Consider the following 14,572-nt stretch of genomic DNA (forward strand, 5'->3'; position numbering starts at 1 on the left):
TTTACGAATCTCCATGCATAATATGCATCGCTGGCATTGAAGGATCGTGTACATGCTTCCTTCTGTTTACGAATCTCCATGCATATATGCATCGCTGGCATTGAAGGATCGTCTACATGTTCCCTTCTGTTTACGAATCTCCATGCATATATGCATCGCTGGCATTGAAGGATCGTCTACATGTTCCCTTCTGTTTACGAATCTGTGTGCATACATGCATTGCTGGCATTGAAGGATCGTGTACATGCTTCCTTCTGTTTACGAATCTCCATGCATAATATGCATCGCTGGCATTGGAGGATCGTCTACATGTTCCCTTCTGTTTACGAATCTCCATGCATATATGCATCGCTGGCATTGAAGGATCGTGTACATGCTTCCTTCTGTTTACGAATCTCCATGCATATATGCATCGCTGGCATTGAAGGATCGTGTACATGATTCCTTCTGTTTACGAATCTCCATGCATATATGCATCGCTGGCATTGAAGGATCGTCTACATGTTTCCTTCTGTTTACGAATCTGTGTGCATAAGGATTGTCTACATGTTTCCTACTGTTTATAGATCTGTGTGCATACATGCATCGCTGATTTGAAGGATCATCTACATCTACAAGTTTCCTTCTGTTTACGAATCTGTGTGCATAATATGCATCGCTGGCATTGAAGGATCGTCTACATGATTCTTTCTGTTTATGAATCTGTGCATAAGGATTGTCTACATGTTTCCTTCTGTGAATCTGTGTACATATAGGCATTGCTGATACTAAAGCATCATCTACATGTTTCCTTCTGTTAACGAATTTGTGCATAAGGATCGTCTAAATGTTTCCTACTGTTTATAGATCTGTGTGCATATATGCATCGCTAATGTAAAGGATTGTCTACATTTTCCTTCTGTCTACAAATCTGTGCATAAGGATCGTCTACATGTTTCTTTCTGTTTATGAATCTGTGCATAAGATTCGTATACATGTTTCCTTCTGTGAATCTGTGTACATATCAGCATTGCTGATATTGAAGCATCATCTATATGTTTCCTTCTGTTTACAAATCTGTGCATAAGGATCGTCTACATGCTTCCTTCTGTTTATTAATCTGCGTGCATATATGCATTGATGATATTGAAGGATCGTCTACATTTTCCTTCTGTTTCCAAATCTGTGCATAATGATCATCTACATGTTTCCTTCTGTTTACGAATCTGTGCATAAGGATTGTCTAAATGTTTCCTACTGTTTATAGGTCTGTGTGCATAAATGCATCGCTGGCATTGAAGGATCGTCTACATCTACAAGTTTCCTTCTGTTTACGAATCTGTGTGCATACATGCATCGCTGGCATCGAAGGATCGTCTACATCTACAAGTTTCCTTCTGTTTACGAATCTGTGTGCATATATGCATCGCTGGCATTGAAGTATTGTCTACATGTTTCCTTATGTTTACGAATCTGTGTGCAAATATGCATCGCTGGCATTGAAGGATCGTCTACATCTACATGCTTCCTTCTGTTTACGAATCTGTGTGCATATATGCACCGCTGACATTGAAGGATCGTCTACATGCTTCCTTCTGTTTATGAATCTGCGTGCATATATGCATTGCTGATATTGAAGGATCGTCTACATTTTCCTTCTGTTTCCAAATCTGTGCATAATGATCATCTACATGTTTCCTTCTGTTTACGAATCTGTGCATAAGAATTGTCTAAATGTTTCCAACTGTTTATAGGTCTGTGTGCATAAATGCATCGCTGGCATTGAAGGATCGTCTACATCTACAAGTTTCCTTCTGTTTACGAATCTGTGTGCATACATGCATCGCTGGCATCGAAGGATCGTCTACATCTACAAGTTTCCTTCTGTTTACGAATCTGTGTGCATATATGCATCGCTGGCATTGAAGTATTGTCTACATGTTTCCTTATGTTTACGAATCTGTGTGCATATATGCATCGCTGGCATTGAAGGATCGTCTACATCTACATGCTTCCTTCTGTTTACGAATCTGTGTGCATATATGCGCCGCTGACATTGAAGGATCGTCTACATGCTTCCTTCTGTTTATGAATCTGCGTGCATATATGCATTGCTGATATTGAAGGATCGTCTACAAGTTTCCTTCTGTTTACGAATCTGTGTGCATATATGCATCGCTGGCATTGAAGGATCGTCTACATCTACAAGTTTCCTTCTGTTTACAAATCTGTGTGCATATATGCATCGCTGGCATTGAAGGATCGTCTACATCTACAAGTTTCCTTCTGTTTACAAATCTGTGTGCATATATGCATCGCTGGCATCGAAGGATCGTCTACAAGTTTCCTTCTGTTTACGAATCTGTGTGCATATATGCATCGCTGGCATTGAAGGATCGTCTACATGTTTCCTTCTGTTTACGAATCTGTGTGCATATATGCATCGCTGGCATCAAAGGATCGTCTACATCTACAAGTTTCCTTCTGTTTACGAATCTGTGTGCATATATGCATTGCTGATATTGAAGGATCGTCTACAAGTTTCCTTCTGTTTACGAATCTGTGTGCATATATGCATCGCTGGCATTGAAGGATCGTCTACATGTTTCCTTCTGTTTACGAATCTGTGTGCATACATGCATCGCTGGCATTGAAGGATCGTCTACATGTTCCCTTCTGTTTACGAATCTGTGTGCATACATGCATCGCTGGCATTGAAGGACCGTCTACATGTTACCTTCTGTAAACGAACTAAAAACCAGTAAAGATCTTGCGTTCAACTATGCATAGTAAAACAAGCATTGTCAAAACCCACAGTTTTTTGCTTATGTGGCTGCAGTGATCTGCCATAATGGTAGTCCCGGAACATAGGATGGAACATGGTGAATGGTGTCAGTTGCTGGGCATACCATGGCAGTAACTGGCAAATGCCTGAACAACAGCCAAACTGTTTGCAGTCTGGGCGTTTTTTTAATCTGAATGTATTAATCTGACGCAAGCAGAGTGGTGGCCCAGGCTATTAAATGGGCTACAAGTAAGATCGGCCTTGGCGACAATTAGATCTGTATCCGCAGCTTTTCTTAATGATTGTAAATAATGATTGCACGGAGGACTGTCTTCACAGAAAGTTGGTAATGGATTGATAAGTCCGCTTTCTTGAATTGCTCGAATAATTTTGATGAGAATTGTTTTATAACTAGGAATGTATGCTGTGTTTCAGATTTTTGGTTGTATTTTGGTAAGACAACCAATTGATGAGATTGTTAACTTTTACTTTTAAAATATGTATGCCGGTCGCTGTTGCATTTGTTCTGTTTTCATTGCTTTTGTTTTTTTTCGCTTTGTCTTTTTAAAAAATCTTTGTATTGGAATGTATAAAAAGTGTGTTTTTTTAAACTAAACACAGTAACAAATAATATATATTTTTTTAAAGTTATTTTTTCCAGTTGAAGCCTGGGAGCATTGGGATCTGATTGGCTCTAGTGGAATTGTGAGGTGCCTTTCTCTGTTCAGAGGAAACACTCGATGGGGCGTGGCCTGGCTGCTTTGTGTGTTGGACAGGAAACTACCTGACGCATGCGCAGAGCTTGCTTCCTGCTTCCTGTAAAGTCAAATGGCTCCTTGCAGTACCTTCTCTCCACCTATAATTAGGATCGGGTGGTCAGTAGCTTCCCAGTAGCACTAATCCCGCGGAACTCCTCCAGAGAGCTCTAGGGAACTGCATGCTGATGAAAAGGTTGTGTTCCCTGAAATATGTATCATTGTGTACATCCACAAACAAGCACAAGTTAAGAGAATAATAATGGTGGGGGCTAGGACCAGCCCCAGGAACTTGTATGTGGGAGGGGGAGTCTCAAAGCACAGTGGAGAGACAAGGGGGGCTATGCTCATCTTAGTGCCAGCAGGTGCGACCCCATAGCTGCGCCATTGGCAGCTGACCAAATGTTTGGCACTGCGACTCCCATGATCCCGCACCTTTGTCTATGCTGGCTAGGGCTCATGGGAGTTGTAGTCCATGGAGAGCGCCAGAGGTGCAGACGCCTGCCACAGGTCATGGCATGGGACTGGGCTCAGTGGGTTTATAAATGTATAAAGATAATTAACCGAACTATTGAAGGACGGAAAGGAAGTAGCAGAGTTATGAATCAGCGTGCTTGGATATACTGGCAGGTAGGCAGTGGCAGCCGCTGTGTTCTTTTACCCGGCCCTCTCCTGGGCTCCCACAGCAGGGCACCCTTAACTGGCTCGCCAGCTCTGTCTTTGCTCCTGCTTCCGCGTTAGCCTCCGTTTTGAAATAACACTATACATTGAATTTATTACATAAAAAACCTACAATCCATTCCATTGTATTTCATTTCAACTCATCGCCAAATATACAGGCATTACATTGAAAACAACTAATTCATCATAATATATAGCGTAACATAAAACCACTTACGTTTAAAACACTTTCATGGAGAACTGTCCCATGCACGGTAATTATTCCAAAATGATATCACCGTTAATACCTATTTCTTTCAGAAACCTTTACACCACTAATGACAGCGCTGTGGAATTGCCTGCTACAACTCCACACCAAAAGTCATTAGTGTGTATATTTGTGTTGGATTCCTACACAATTGGCTCTTTACACATGTACTACGTGCTCACTTCCTTTAAACGATGAAGGATTTAGTCCACTCGTTTTGCTTTGATGCCAATTAGAAGTTTATTCATCACCGTGGATGCCGACATGTGTTTCGACCATTGCAAGGTCTTTATCAAAGCTACAAATTTGGTATCTTAGAGGCACTGAGCCTGAAAGGGACCAACTGATATCAGAACACAATACAAAAGGAACACCCATTTTTAGCCTTGATAAAGACCGTGTAATGATTGAAACACGTGTCGGCACCCACAATGATGAAATTCTAATTGGTATCAAATCAAAAGGAGTGGACTAAAACCTTCATCGTTTAAAGGCATGGAGCACGTCATAAATGTGTACAGCGCCAATTGAGTAGGAATCCAACACAAACACTTGCAATTTCCACTGGGACAATTGAGCATGACCCCAAGGATCCCTACAGCCGGCTGACGTTATAAAATTCGAAAAGTCTGAGGAGGAGCGTGGCTGCGGTAATCCAACTGTTCCTGGTGCTCTCATCTCTTTCGTTTCTTCAGAATGTACACATATCCCCAATCTTCTCCTTATCACAACCAACTCATTACATTCTGTAGCTCAGCGGCAACGGGCGCGCCTTTAAACAAGACACGCTTAGAAACCGCTGGGTATTAAGCGCATTATAAATACGCAACTAAGACATATTCCTGTAACAGTGCCTCGATGCCCCTGGGCTGTGGGACCGCTTTAAAAATGCAAATAAAACTAAAATAAATAAATGGTTCAGTTTCTCTGTCATCTTGTTGCAAAAGCGGCACAGCCTTTTCTCATACACAATCATTTTCTTGCACCCCTCACTTCGTTTGTTAAAAACATATTCACTTTCGATCTAATAAAATGATTTCTAAAACCAGGTTAGGTATAAGGAACCAAAGAACAAGAAATCCTATCCGAAGGCTTTACATCCACATTTGATTTCTGGCAAAAACCTACCTCTCCGGCCCCAGACCATGTAGCCAAGCAACGCCAGCAGGGCGGCGAACAGGAGGCCGCAGAGGGCGCCCAAAGCGGCGATGAGGAAGTAGCTGGGTGTGCAGGCTTCCGAGGATGACGGCTCCGCTGCTGTGGATGCAACAAGAGGACCCAATGAGCCATGGCAGATGATGACGCTGCAAACCCACCACAAACCACTCATTTAGTTTATTTATTTATTTTTACATTTGAAAAGCACTGTGAACCCAATGGCACCAAGGCGCTGGCTACTGCATTAAGCCACAGGCGCAGGTTACAGGGTGACACAGTCGTCAATCGGTTCATAGCCACTGGTGAGTAAATCAAGCCAGGGAGGGGCGCTTGGAGAATAACAGTGCCTTGAGATGTTTTTGAAAGGACCAATAAGATTGTTCTGATCTTAGAGCGAGGGGTAATGAGTTCCAGTTCTTGGTGGCAATGACCGGGAAACCCAGCCCGCCGGATCTGTTTAGTCTGAACCTTGGAGTGATGAGCCGGTGAGCTTGAGAGGAGCGGGTGGGTCTTGAAGATTGAGCTTTGTTGAGATTTTGTGAAAGGTAGCTGGGGGCAGAGTTTGAGAGGCATTTGTGGGTTATGGCTAATGTTTTAAAGATAATACGCTCACGTATAGGTAGCCAATGAGCGTTTCTTCTGGCCGACAAAATGTGTTCACGCCTTGGGATGTTTAGAGCGACCCTACGTGCATTGTTCTGAACGAGCTGGAGTTTGCTGAAGTTTCGTTCAAAGGCCAGGGCTGAGAAGCCAGCGGTGCGGGCTGCACACCTCTGTCCATTACTATGTAGCTTCTTTAAGTTGGTAGTAGCTGTAAATCAAAAGTATGAAAAAAGTATCAAAAATCACGTACTCAATTAGTTTCATATGTTTTTGCCAAATATTTATCCGTAGTACTCTGAGATTTGGAATCTCCTTTCATGCAGGTGCCATACGGATGGCCAATGCATTTCAGAAAAAACTTCCTTCATCAGGGCCTTATTATACTGGTAACGGTGATCATAACACAAATAAAAAACCAAAGTAAAACGTTGTTCAAAAAGCCATATTTGACAGCAGTCCATAAAGTAATGTTGTATAGTTCCAATGCTAACCATATATATTCCACATGCATTTAACATTGTAACCATTAGCAGAAATGGGGGTCATAGTCAACCCATCCCCCCAGATAGACATTTCAAAAGTCCATTAGTCCCATATAGTCGTGTACATCGTAAACGCGAAAATATTGCAAACATTAAATCAAAACAGGATGAGCATACATACGGATTGGGATGATAAATTTGAGTGATGAGTTCACGGAATATGTAATACAAATAAAGAAGAAGAAATGTGTGTTAATAATGGCTCTAGTACCAAACAAGCTAAGATGTGCAAAAGTATTGCAGTATAAACTGACCTCTCATTTCTGTTACGAGGTATCTGCAGGTGTAAAAAAAGAAGCCGGGGATTCTCCCTGCATTGCCCGATGCAATCGAAGGCTCAGGACACGATCTCTCGAGTGGATCTGTAAAGTTATATCAGACGTGGGAGGGTCATAAACTGTTGTAATACTGGACAGCATCCAGAATCTTAAAATAGAATGCGGCTTACCTGATGTCTCCTTACACCCAGCTTCTACTCTCCGTGAAACCGCGGGAACGCGCTGCGCTGCAAGTAGCCTTGTTGATATATGGCTGTTATGGTAACACCTGCAGGCTAAGGAAACTATGGGTAGTGCCTGGTGGCCATATTGTAGTGCGCACCTGGACCCTAAAGGTAGCCCTGCTGCACTACTAATGTACATCATTCTAAGTTATGCTTGAACTTGCATGGCTCGTATTCCAAGTAAATAATGTTAGCCTAAAAAAAGGCACCAGGTCTACAGAAATCTGAAAAGACCGAAGTGCGGTCAAACAAAGACGCAAGCTGCATGCGCAGTCCATGATTATGTAAGTGTTAGTGTTACTGTAACAAGACCTATAGTGGAAATGCCCGTGTGTGCACCATTAATAAAACTACTGCGCTGCATGGGATGCTACTGGCCAGCCCGTGAGTAATTAATGTTATTGTTAAAATGATGCCTTAAAGATGGTCCTGAGTCCCTGATCAATAAATAGGGGAGCTTAAAAATGGAAGTCGTTGTGATGAACACATTCATTAGTATCCTGGATAATACAATTAGCCACATGTTTACTCTTACATGTCCGTCTCATCCTAATAACTGAACAACGTAAAATACAGGACCATACGTGACATGTTACTGCCCCTTCAGTGATATACCTTCTCCAATAAATATATTCACCTCGGTAAACCCAAAAATGTAATTTCGTGTTCTCAGGATCTAAATAGGTCCAATAAACTATTATAATGGCCACAGAATAATACAAATGTATATGTATCATATTAATCTCATATACACATCTTATTGTACTTAAGCTGTTAGTTACTCGTGGTTTGTGTCATCAAACAATGTATGGATGCGAGGGGATCTTCAAGGAAATATCTACGCCACCTGAAGTGGCAATCGCTGGGATGGTTATGTAAAAAATCACGTGGTAAAGAACATAGTTATACATAATTCACATAATTGAATGGTAGCAATGTTGCCAATATCATTTAAAGTCACAAAAAACAACTTAAATCGAATTCCTCATTGATCCCATCAGTGGATAATGAGTCTAGTTTGTCAATACAGAAAGTTTCTTGCCTTGCCCTCCATTTCTTCATGTCTTTGCTGGATCCTTCGGTTGATTGTGCCTCAAGTACTGCGAACCTCAATTGTGTTACAGAATGTCCATTCGCCTTGAAAAGTCTTGCTATTGCTGAGGTCATATTGTTGTTACGGATACATGATTTGTGCTCATTGATCCTCATTCGTATCTTGCGTGCTGTTTCCCCTGTATAGTAAATACCACAAGGGCACTTGATGATATAAATTACGTTTTCTGACAGGCAGGTGGCATGGTACCTGAGTTTAATGTTTGCTCCTGTTTTGGGGTGCGTTATTGTGTTCCCCATCATCACGTTATTGCAATTACTGCAGCTCATACAGGGGTAAGTGCCAGGGTGTTTATCAGGTTTCCTGTGCCTCTTGTGTTAACTAGCATATTGCGTAAATTATTGCTTCTTTTATAGGCAAAGACTGGTGGTTGCGGAAACAAATCTTTAATCCGTGTATCACTTGTCAGAATACTCCATCGATCTTGAATTATTTCTTTAATCTTCTTACTTTGTATAGCATATGTTGTGATGAATACTAGACTCTTTCTTTCAATCGTTCTTGAAGTAGCTCTAATTGTCTCTCACAGTCTTCTGGATCGCTATCTATTAGTTTGATCCTTAACATTTGTCCAAACAGTAGATTGCGTAACATATTTGGTGGGTGAAAACTCATGCAGTGAAGAAGATTGTTCCGATCTGTTTGTTTTGTATACAGCGTTGTGTTTATTCTGTTTCCATTTATCACTGTTTGTACATCCAAATAGTGTATATTAGGGTTCCCAATTTCTAGGGTGAATTGTTAGCGTGTGTCTATGCCATTCAAGTATGCTAGAAAAATCTCCAATTCCTTCTTATCTCCTGACCATATACCGAAAATGACGTTGATATAATGAACCCAAGTTTTCAAGTAAGGTTTCCATCTTATGTTTTCCAGGATGTTTTCCTTCTCGAATTGGTGCATAAAGTAGTTGGCATAGGCCGGCGCCATGGTTGCCCCCATGGCTGTTCCAGATATTTGTCTGTAATACTTATGATCATACTCAAAGCAAGAGTGCATCGATATAAACTTTAGTAGAATCATTAGAAACTCTTTGTTTGCTCCAATCTGTCCCGTTTGGAGCAGGAGGGTCTGAAATGCCTCTTGACCCTGTTCATGGGGAATGCTCGTATAGAGACTTACGACATTAATGGTAAACAGAATATCTTGTTCTTCTAGTTCAATATGATTCAGTGTTTGTAAAAAATGGGTAGTGTCCTTAACAAATGTGGAAGTTGCTTGAACGATGGGTTGCAAAAAGTAATCTATGTATGTGCCCAAGGGTTGTAAGATGCTCTCTGTTGCAGCCACTATTGGTCTTCCTGAGGGGTTTTCCATTCTTTTGTGTATTTTGGGAAGAATATATAAATGCGGCATCTTAGGGTATAATGTGAACAGGTATGCTTTGGTTTTTTCTGTAATCCAATGATTTTCCAATGCTTCATCCAGTACTAATTCCAACTCGTTTTTTATCTTATTTTTATAAACACCCTGGCACTTACCCCTGTATGAGCTGCAGTAATTGCAATAACGTGATGATGGGGAACACAATAACGCACCCCAAAACAGGAGCAAACATTAAACTCAGGTACCATGCCACTTGCCTGTCAGAAAACGTAAGTACAATAAGATGTGTATATGAGATTAATATGATACATATACATTTGTATTATTCTGTGGCCATTTTAATAGTTTATTGAACCTATTTAGATCCTGAGAACACGAAATTACATTTTTGGGTTTACCGAGGTGAATATATTTATTGGAGAAGGTATATCACTGAAGGGGCAGTCACATGTCACGTATGGTCCTGTATTTTGCGTTGTTCAGTTTTTAGGATGAGACGGACATGTAAGAGTAAACATGTGGCTAATTGTATTATCCAGGATACTAATGAATGTGTTCATCACAACGACTTCCATTTTTAAGCTCCCCTATTTATTGATCAGGGACTCAGCACCATCTTTAAGGCATCATTTTAACAATAACATTAATTACTCACGGGCTGGCCAGTAGCATCCCATGCAGCGCAGTAGTTTTATTAATGGTGCACACACGGGCATTTCCACTATAGGTCTTGTTACAGTAACACTAACACTTACATAATCATGGACTGCGCATGCAGCTTGCGTCTTTGTTTGACCGCACTTCGGTCTTTTCAGATTTCTGTAGACCTGGTGCCTATTTTTTAGGCTAACATTATTTACTTGGAATACGAGCCATCCAAGTTCAAGCATAACTTAGAATGATGTACATTAGTAGTGCAGCAGGGCTACCTTTAGGGTCCGGGTGCCCACTACAATATGGCCGCCAGGCACTACCCATAGTTTCCTTAGCCTGCAGGTGTTACCATAACAGCCATATATCAACAAGGCTACTTGCAGCGCAGCGCGCGTTCCCGCGGTTTCACGGAGAGTAGAAGCTGGGTGTAAGGAGACATCAGGTAAGCCGCATTCTATTTTAAGATTCTGGATGCTGTCCAGTATTACAACAGTTTATGACCCTCCCACGTCTGATATAACTTTACAGATCCACTCGAGAGATCGTGTCCTGAGCCTTCGATTGCATCGGGCAATGCAGGGAGAATCCCCGGCTTCTTTTTTTACACCTGCAGATACCTCGTAACAGAAATGAGAGGTCAGTTTATACTGCAATACTTTTGCACATCTTAGCTTGTTTGGTACTAGAGCCATTATTAACACACATTGCTTCTTCTTTATTTGTATTACATATTCCGTGAACTCATCACTCAAATGTATCATCCCAATCCGTATGTATGCTCATCCTGTTTTGATTTAATGTTTGCAATATTTTCGCGTTTACGATGTACACGACTATATGGGACTAATGCACTTTTGAAATGTCTATCTGGGGGGATGGGTTGACTATGACCCCCATTTCTGCTAATGGTTACAATGTTAAATGCACGTGGAATATATATGGTTAGCATTGGAACTATACAACATTACTTTATGGACTGCTGTCAAATATGGCTTTTTGAACAACGTTTTACTTTGGTTTTTTATTTGTGTTATGATCACCGTTACCAGTATAATAAGGCCCTGATGAAGGAAGTTTTTTCCGAAATGCATTGGCCGTCCTTATGGCACCTGCATGAAAGGAGATTCCAAATCTCAGAGTACTACGGATAAATATTTGGCAAAAACATATGAAACTAATTGAGTACGTGATTTTTGATACTTTTTTCATACTTTTGATTTACAGCTACTACCAACTTCAAGAAGCGACATAGTAATGGACAGAGGTGTGCAGCCCGCACCGCTGGCTTCACAGCCATGGTCTTTGAACGATAGTCCTTTACAGTGCTATTTCACGGAGGCACATTTCCAGTGGGTTTGCACCCGAAGTATTAAGAATTGATCAAAAAGAACAGAAGAAAATCTAACTACTAAAGGTATTGCACACTCACCTCAAACTTCTTGTTGCTGAAATTTTGTGTCATTTGATAACTTGGGGGTAGAGGTAGGGGCATTGAATACACCATTCCATTATCACCCTTTCTAATGAAGAGCTCTACCAAAGTACCTCGTTTCTAGTTTGCAGTTACGCGGCAACCCCTTAATTCAAGCCTGTGATGTTTATCATTTCTTTTATTTTTTAAAGCACCACATCCCCCATCACCCAGGATATCAAAGATGACATCATAAATGACATCATTGATGACATCGCAAATTACATCACATATGCCACCAATTCTACTGGAAAGTTTCTACAAAGGGTCAGGATACAATCCTTTGCTGGAGAACAGCTGACAATAGGTACAGCACTGCAGAATGGAAAAAAGGGTGTGAGCAGACAGCAAAGAGGGCCCTGAAGTGTTACGTGCTGCCGGAGCAGGCATTGCAGGAGTGGACTGTCCGGAAAGCCAGGCCAAGTGCTCAAGAGGTTAAGGATGTCAGACATGGATGGAACCTGCAAACAGCAGCGACAAGGAGAGGAGAAATACACCCAGATGACAAGGGGATCAGGTGCCACTCAGTGGGGACATGATTGAGAGGCAGGGGAGTACCAGAGGTGTGCTTGAGTGGGTGGTGGTACACGGGGGACCATGCCATGAGATGGAGAGAAAGTGACAAGCCAAGCTAGGAATGGAGAGAGGTCTGCAGTCTCCGACCATGGTTAGGAAGGATAAAGGAGAGAAAGAGACAAGCCAAGCTAGGACTGGAGAGAGGTCTGCAGTCTCCTACCATGGTTAGGAAGGATAAAGGAGAGACAGCGACAAGCAAAGCTAAGACTGGAGAGATGTCTGCAGTCCCCTACCATGGTTAGGAAGGATAAAGGAGAGAAAGAGACAAGCCAAGCTAGGACCGAAGAGAGCTCTGCAGTCTACCACCGTGGTTAGGAAGTATAAAGGAGAGAGAGAGAGAGAGAGACAAGCCAAGCTAGGACTGGAGAGAGGTATGCAGTCTCCCACCATGTTTAGGAAGGATAAAGGAGAGAGAGAGAGACAAGCCAAGCTAGGACTGGAGAGAGGTCTGCCGTCTCCTACCATGGTTCGGAAGGATAAAGGAGAGAAAGTGACAAGCCACGCTAGGACTGGAGAGAGGTCTGCAGTCTCCTACCATGGTTAGGAAGGATAAAGGAGAGAAAGTGCCAAGCCAAGCTAGGACTGGAGAGAGGTCTGCAGTCTCCTACCATGGTTAGGAAAGATAAAGGAGAGAAAGTGACAAGCCAAGCTAGGACTGGAGAGAGATCTGCAGTCTCCCACCATGGTTAGGAAGGATAAAGGAGAGAACGTGACAAGCCAAGCTAGGACTGGAGAGAGGTCTGCCGTCTCCTACCATGGTTAGGAAGGATAAAGAAAAGAAAGTGCCAAGCCAAGCTAGGACTAGCGAGAGGTCTGCAGTCTCCTACCATGGTTAGGAAGGATAAAGGAGAGAGACAAGCCAAGCTAGGACTGGAGAGAGGTATGCAGTCTCCCACCATGTTTAGGAAGGATAAAGGAGAGAGAGAGAGACAAGCCAAGCTAGGACTGGAGAGAGGTCTGCCGTCTCCTACCATGGTTCGGAAGGATAAAAGAGAGAGACAAGCCAAGCTAGGTCTGGAGAGAGGTCTGCAGTCTCCCACCATGGTTAGGAAGGATAAAGGAGAGAGAGAGAGAGACAAGCCAAGCTAGCACTTGAGAGAGATCTGCAGTCTCCCACCATGGTTAGGAAGGATAAAGGAGAGAAAGTGACAAGCCAAGCTAGGACTGGAGAGAGGTCTGCAGTCTCCTACCATGGTTAGGAAGGATAAAGGAGAGAAAGTGCCAAGCCAAGCTAGGACTGGAGAGAGGTCTGCAGTCTCCTACCATGGTTAGGAAAGATAAAGGAGAGAAAGTGACAAGCCAAGCTAGGACTGGAGAGAGGTCTGCCGTCTCCTACCATGGTTAGGAAGGATAAAGGAGAGAAAGTGCCAAGCCAAGCTAGGACTGGAGAGAGGTCTGGAGTCTCCTACCATGGTTAGGAAGGATAAAGGAGAGAGATAAGCAAAGCTAGGACTGGAGAGAGATCTGCAGTCTCCCACCATGGTTAGGAAGGATAAAGGAGAGAACGTGACAAGCCAATCTAGGACTGGAGAGAGGTCTGCAGTCTCCTACCATGGTTAGGAAGGATAAAGGAGAAAAAGTGCCAAGCCAAGCTAGGACTGGAGAGAGGTCTGCAGTCTCCTACCATGGTTAGGAAAGATAAAGGAGAGAAAGTGATACGCCAAGCTAGGACTGGAGAGGTATTGCAGTCCCCTGCCATGGTTAGGAATGATAAAGGAGAGAAAGAGACAAGCCAAGCTAGGACTGGAGAGAGATCTGCAGTCTCCCACCATGGTTAGGAAGGATAAAGGAGAGAGAGAGACAAGCCAAGCTAGGACTGGAGAGAGGTCTGCAGTCCCCTACAATGGTTCGGAAGGATAAAAGAGACAAGCCAAGCTAGGTCTGGCGAGAGGTCTGCAGTCTCCCACCATGGTTAGGAAGGATAAAGCAGAGAGAGAGAGACAAGCCAAGCTAGCACTGGAGAGAGATCTGCAGTCTCCCACCATGGTTAGGGAGGATAAAGGAGAGAATGTGACAAGCCAAGCTAGGACTGGAGAGAGGTCTGCAGTCTCCTACCATGGTTAGGAAGGATAAAGGAGAGAAAGTGCCAAGCCAAGCTAGGACTGGAGAGAGGTCTGCAGTCCCCTACCACGGTTAGGAAGGATAAAGGAGAGAAAGTGACAAGCCAAGCTAGGACTGG

General features: G+C 42.7%; 1 protein-coding gene across 1 annotated transcript in view; it reads right to left on the minus strand.

The window, feature by feature from the left end:
• Positions 1 to 14,572, minus strand: part of LOC138511181 (sialic acid-binding Ig-like lectin 15) — a 156,647-nt gene that overhangs the window by 43,508 nt on the left and 98,567 nt on the right. The window contains exon 3 of the mRNA XM_069626690.1: positions 5,576 to 5,704. Within this exon, the coding sequence (XP_069482791.1) occupies positions 5,576 to 5,704 (129 nt within the window). The remainder of the gene's footprint in view (positions 1 to 5,575; positions 5,705 to 14,572) is intronic.

This window comes from Ambystoma mexicanum, chromosome 6p (genome assembly GCF_040938575.1).
Source record: "Ambystoma mexicanum isolate Mex_15411 chromosome 6p, UKY_AmexF1_1, whole genome shotgun sequence".
Lineage (NCBI taxonomy): Eukaryota > Metazoa > Chordata > Amphibia > Caudata > Ambystomatidae > Ambystoma > Ambystoma mexicanum.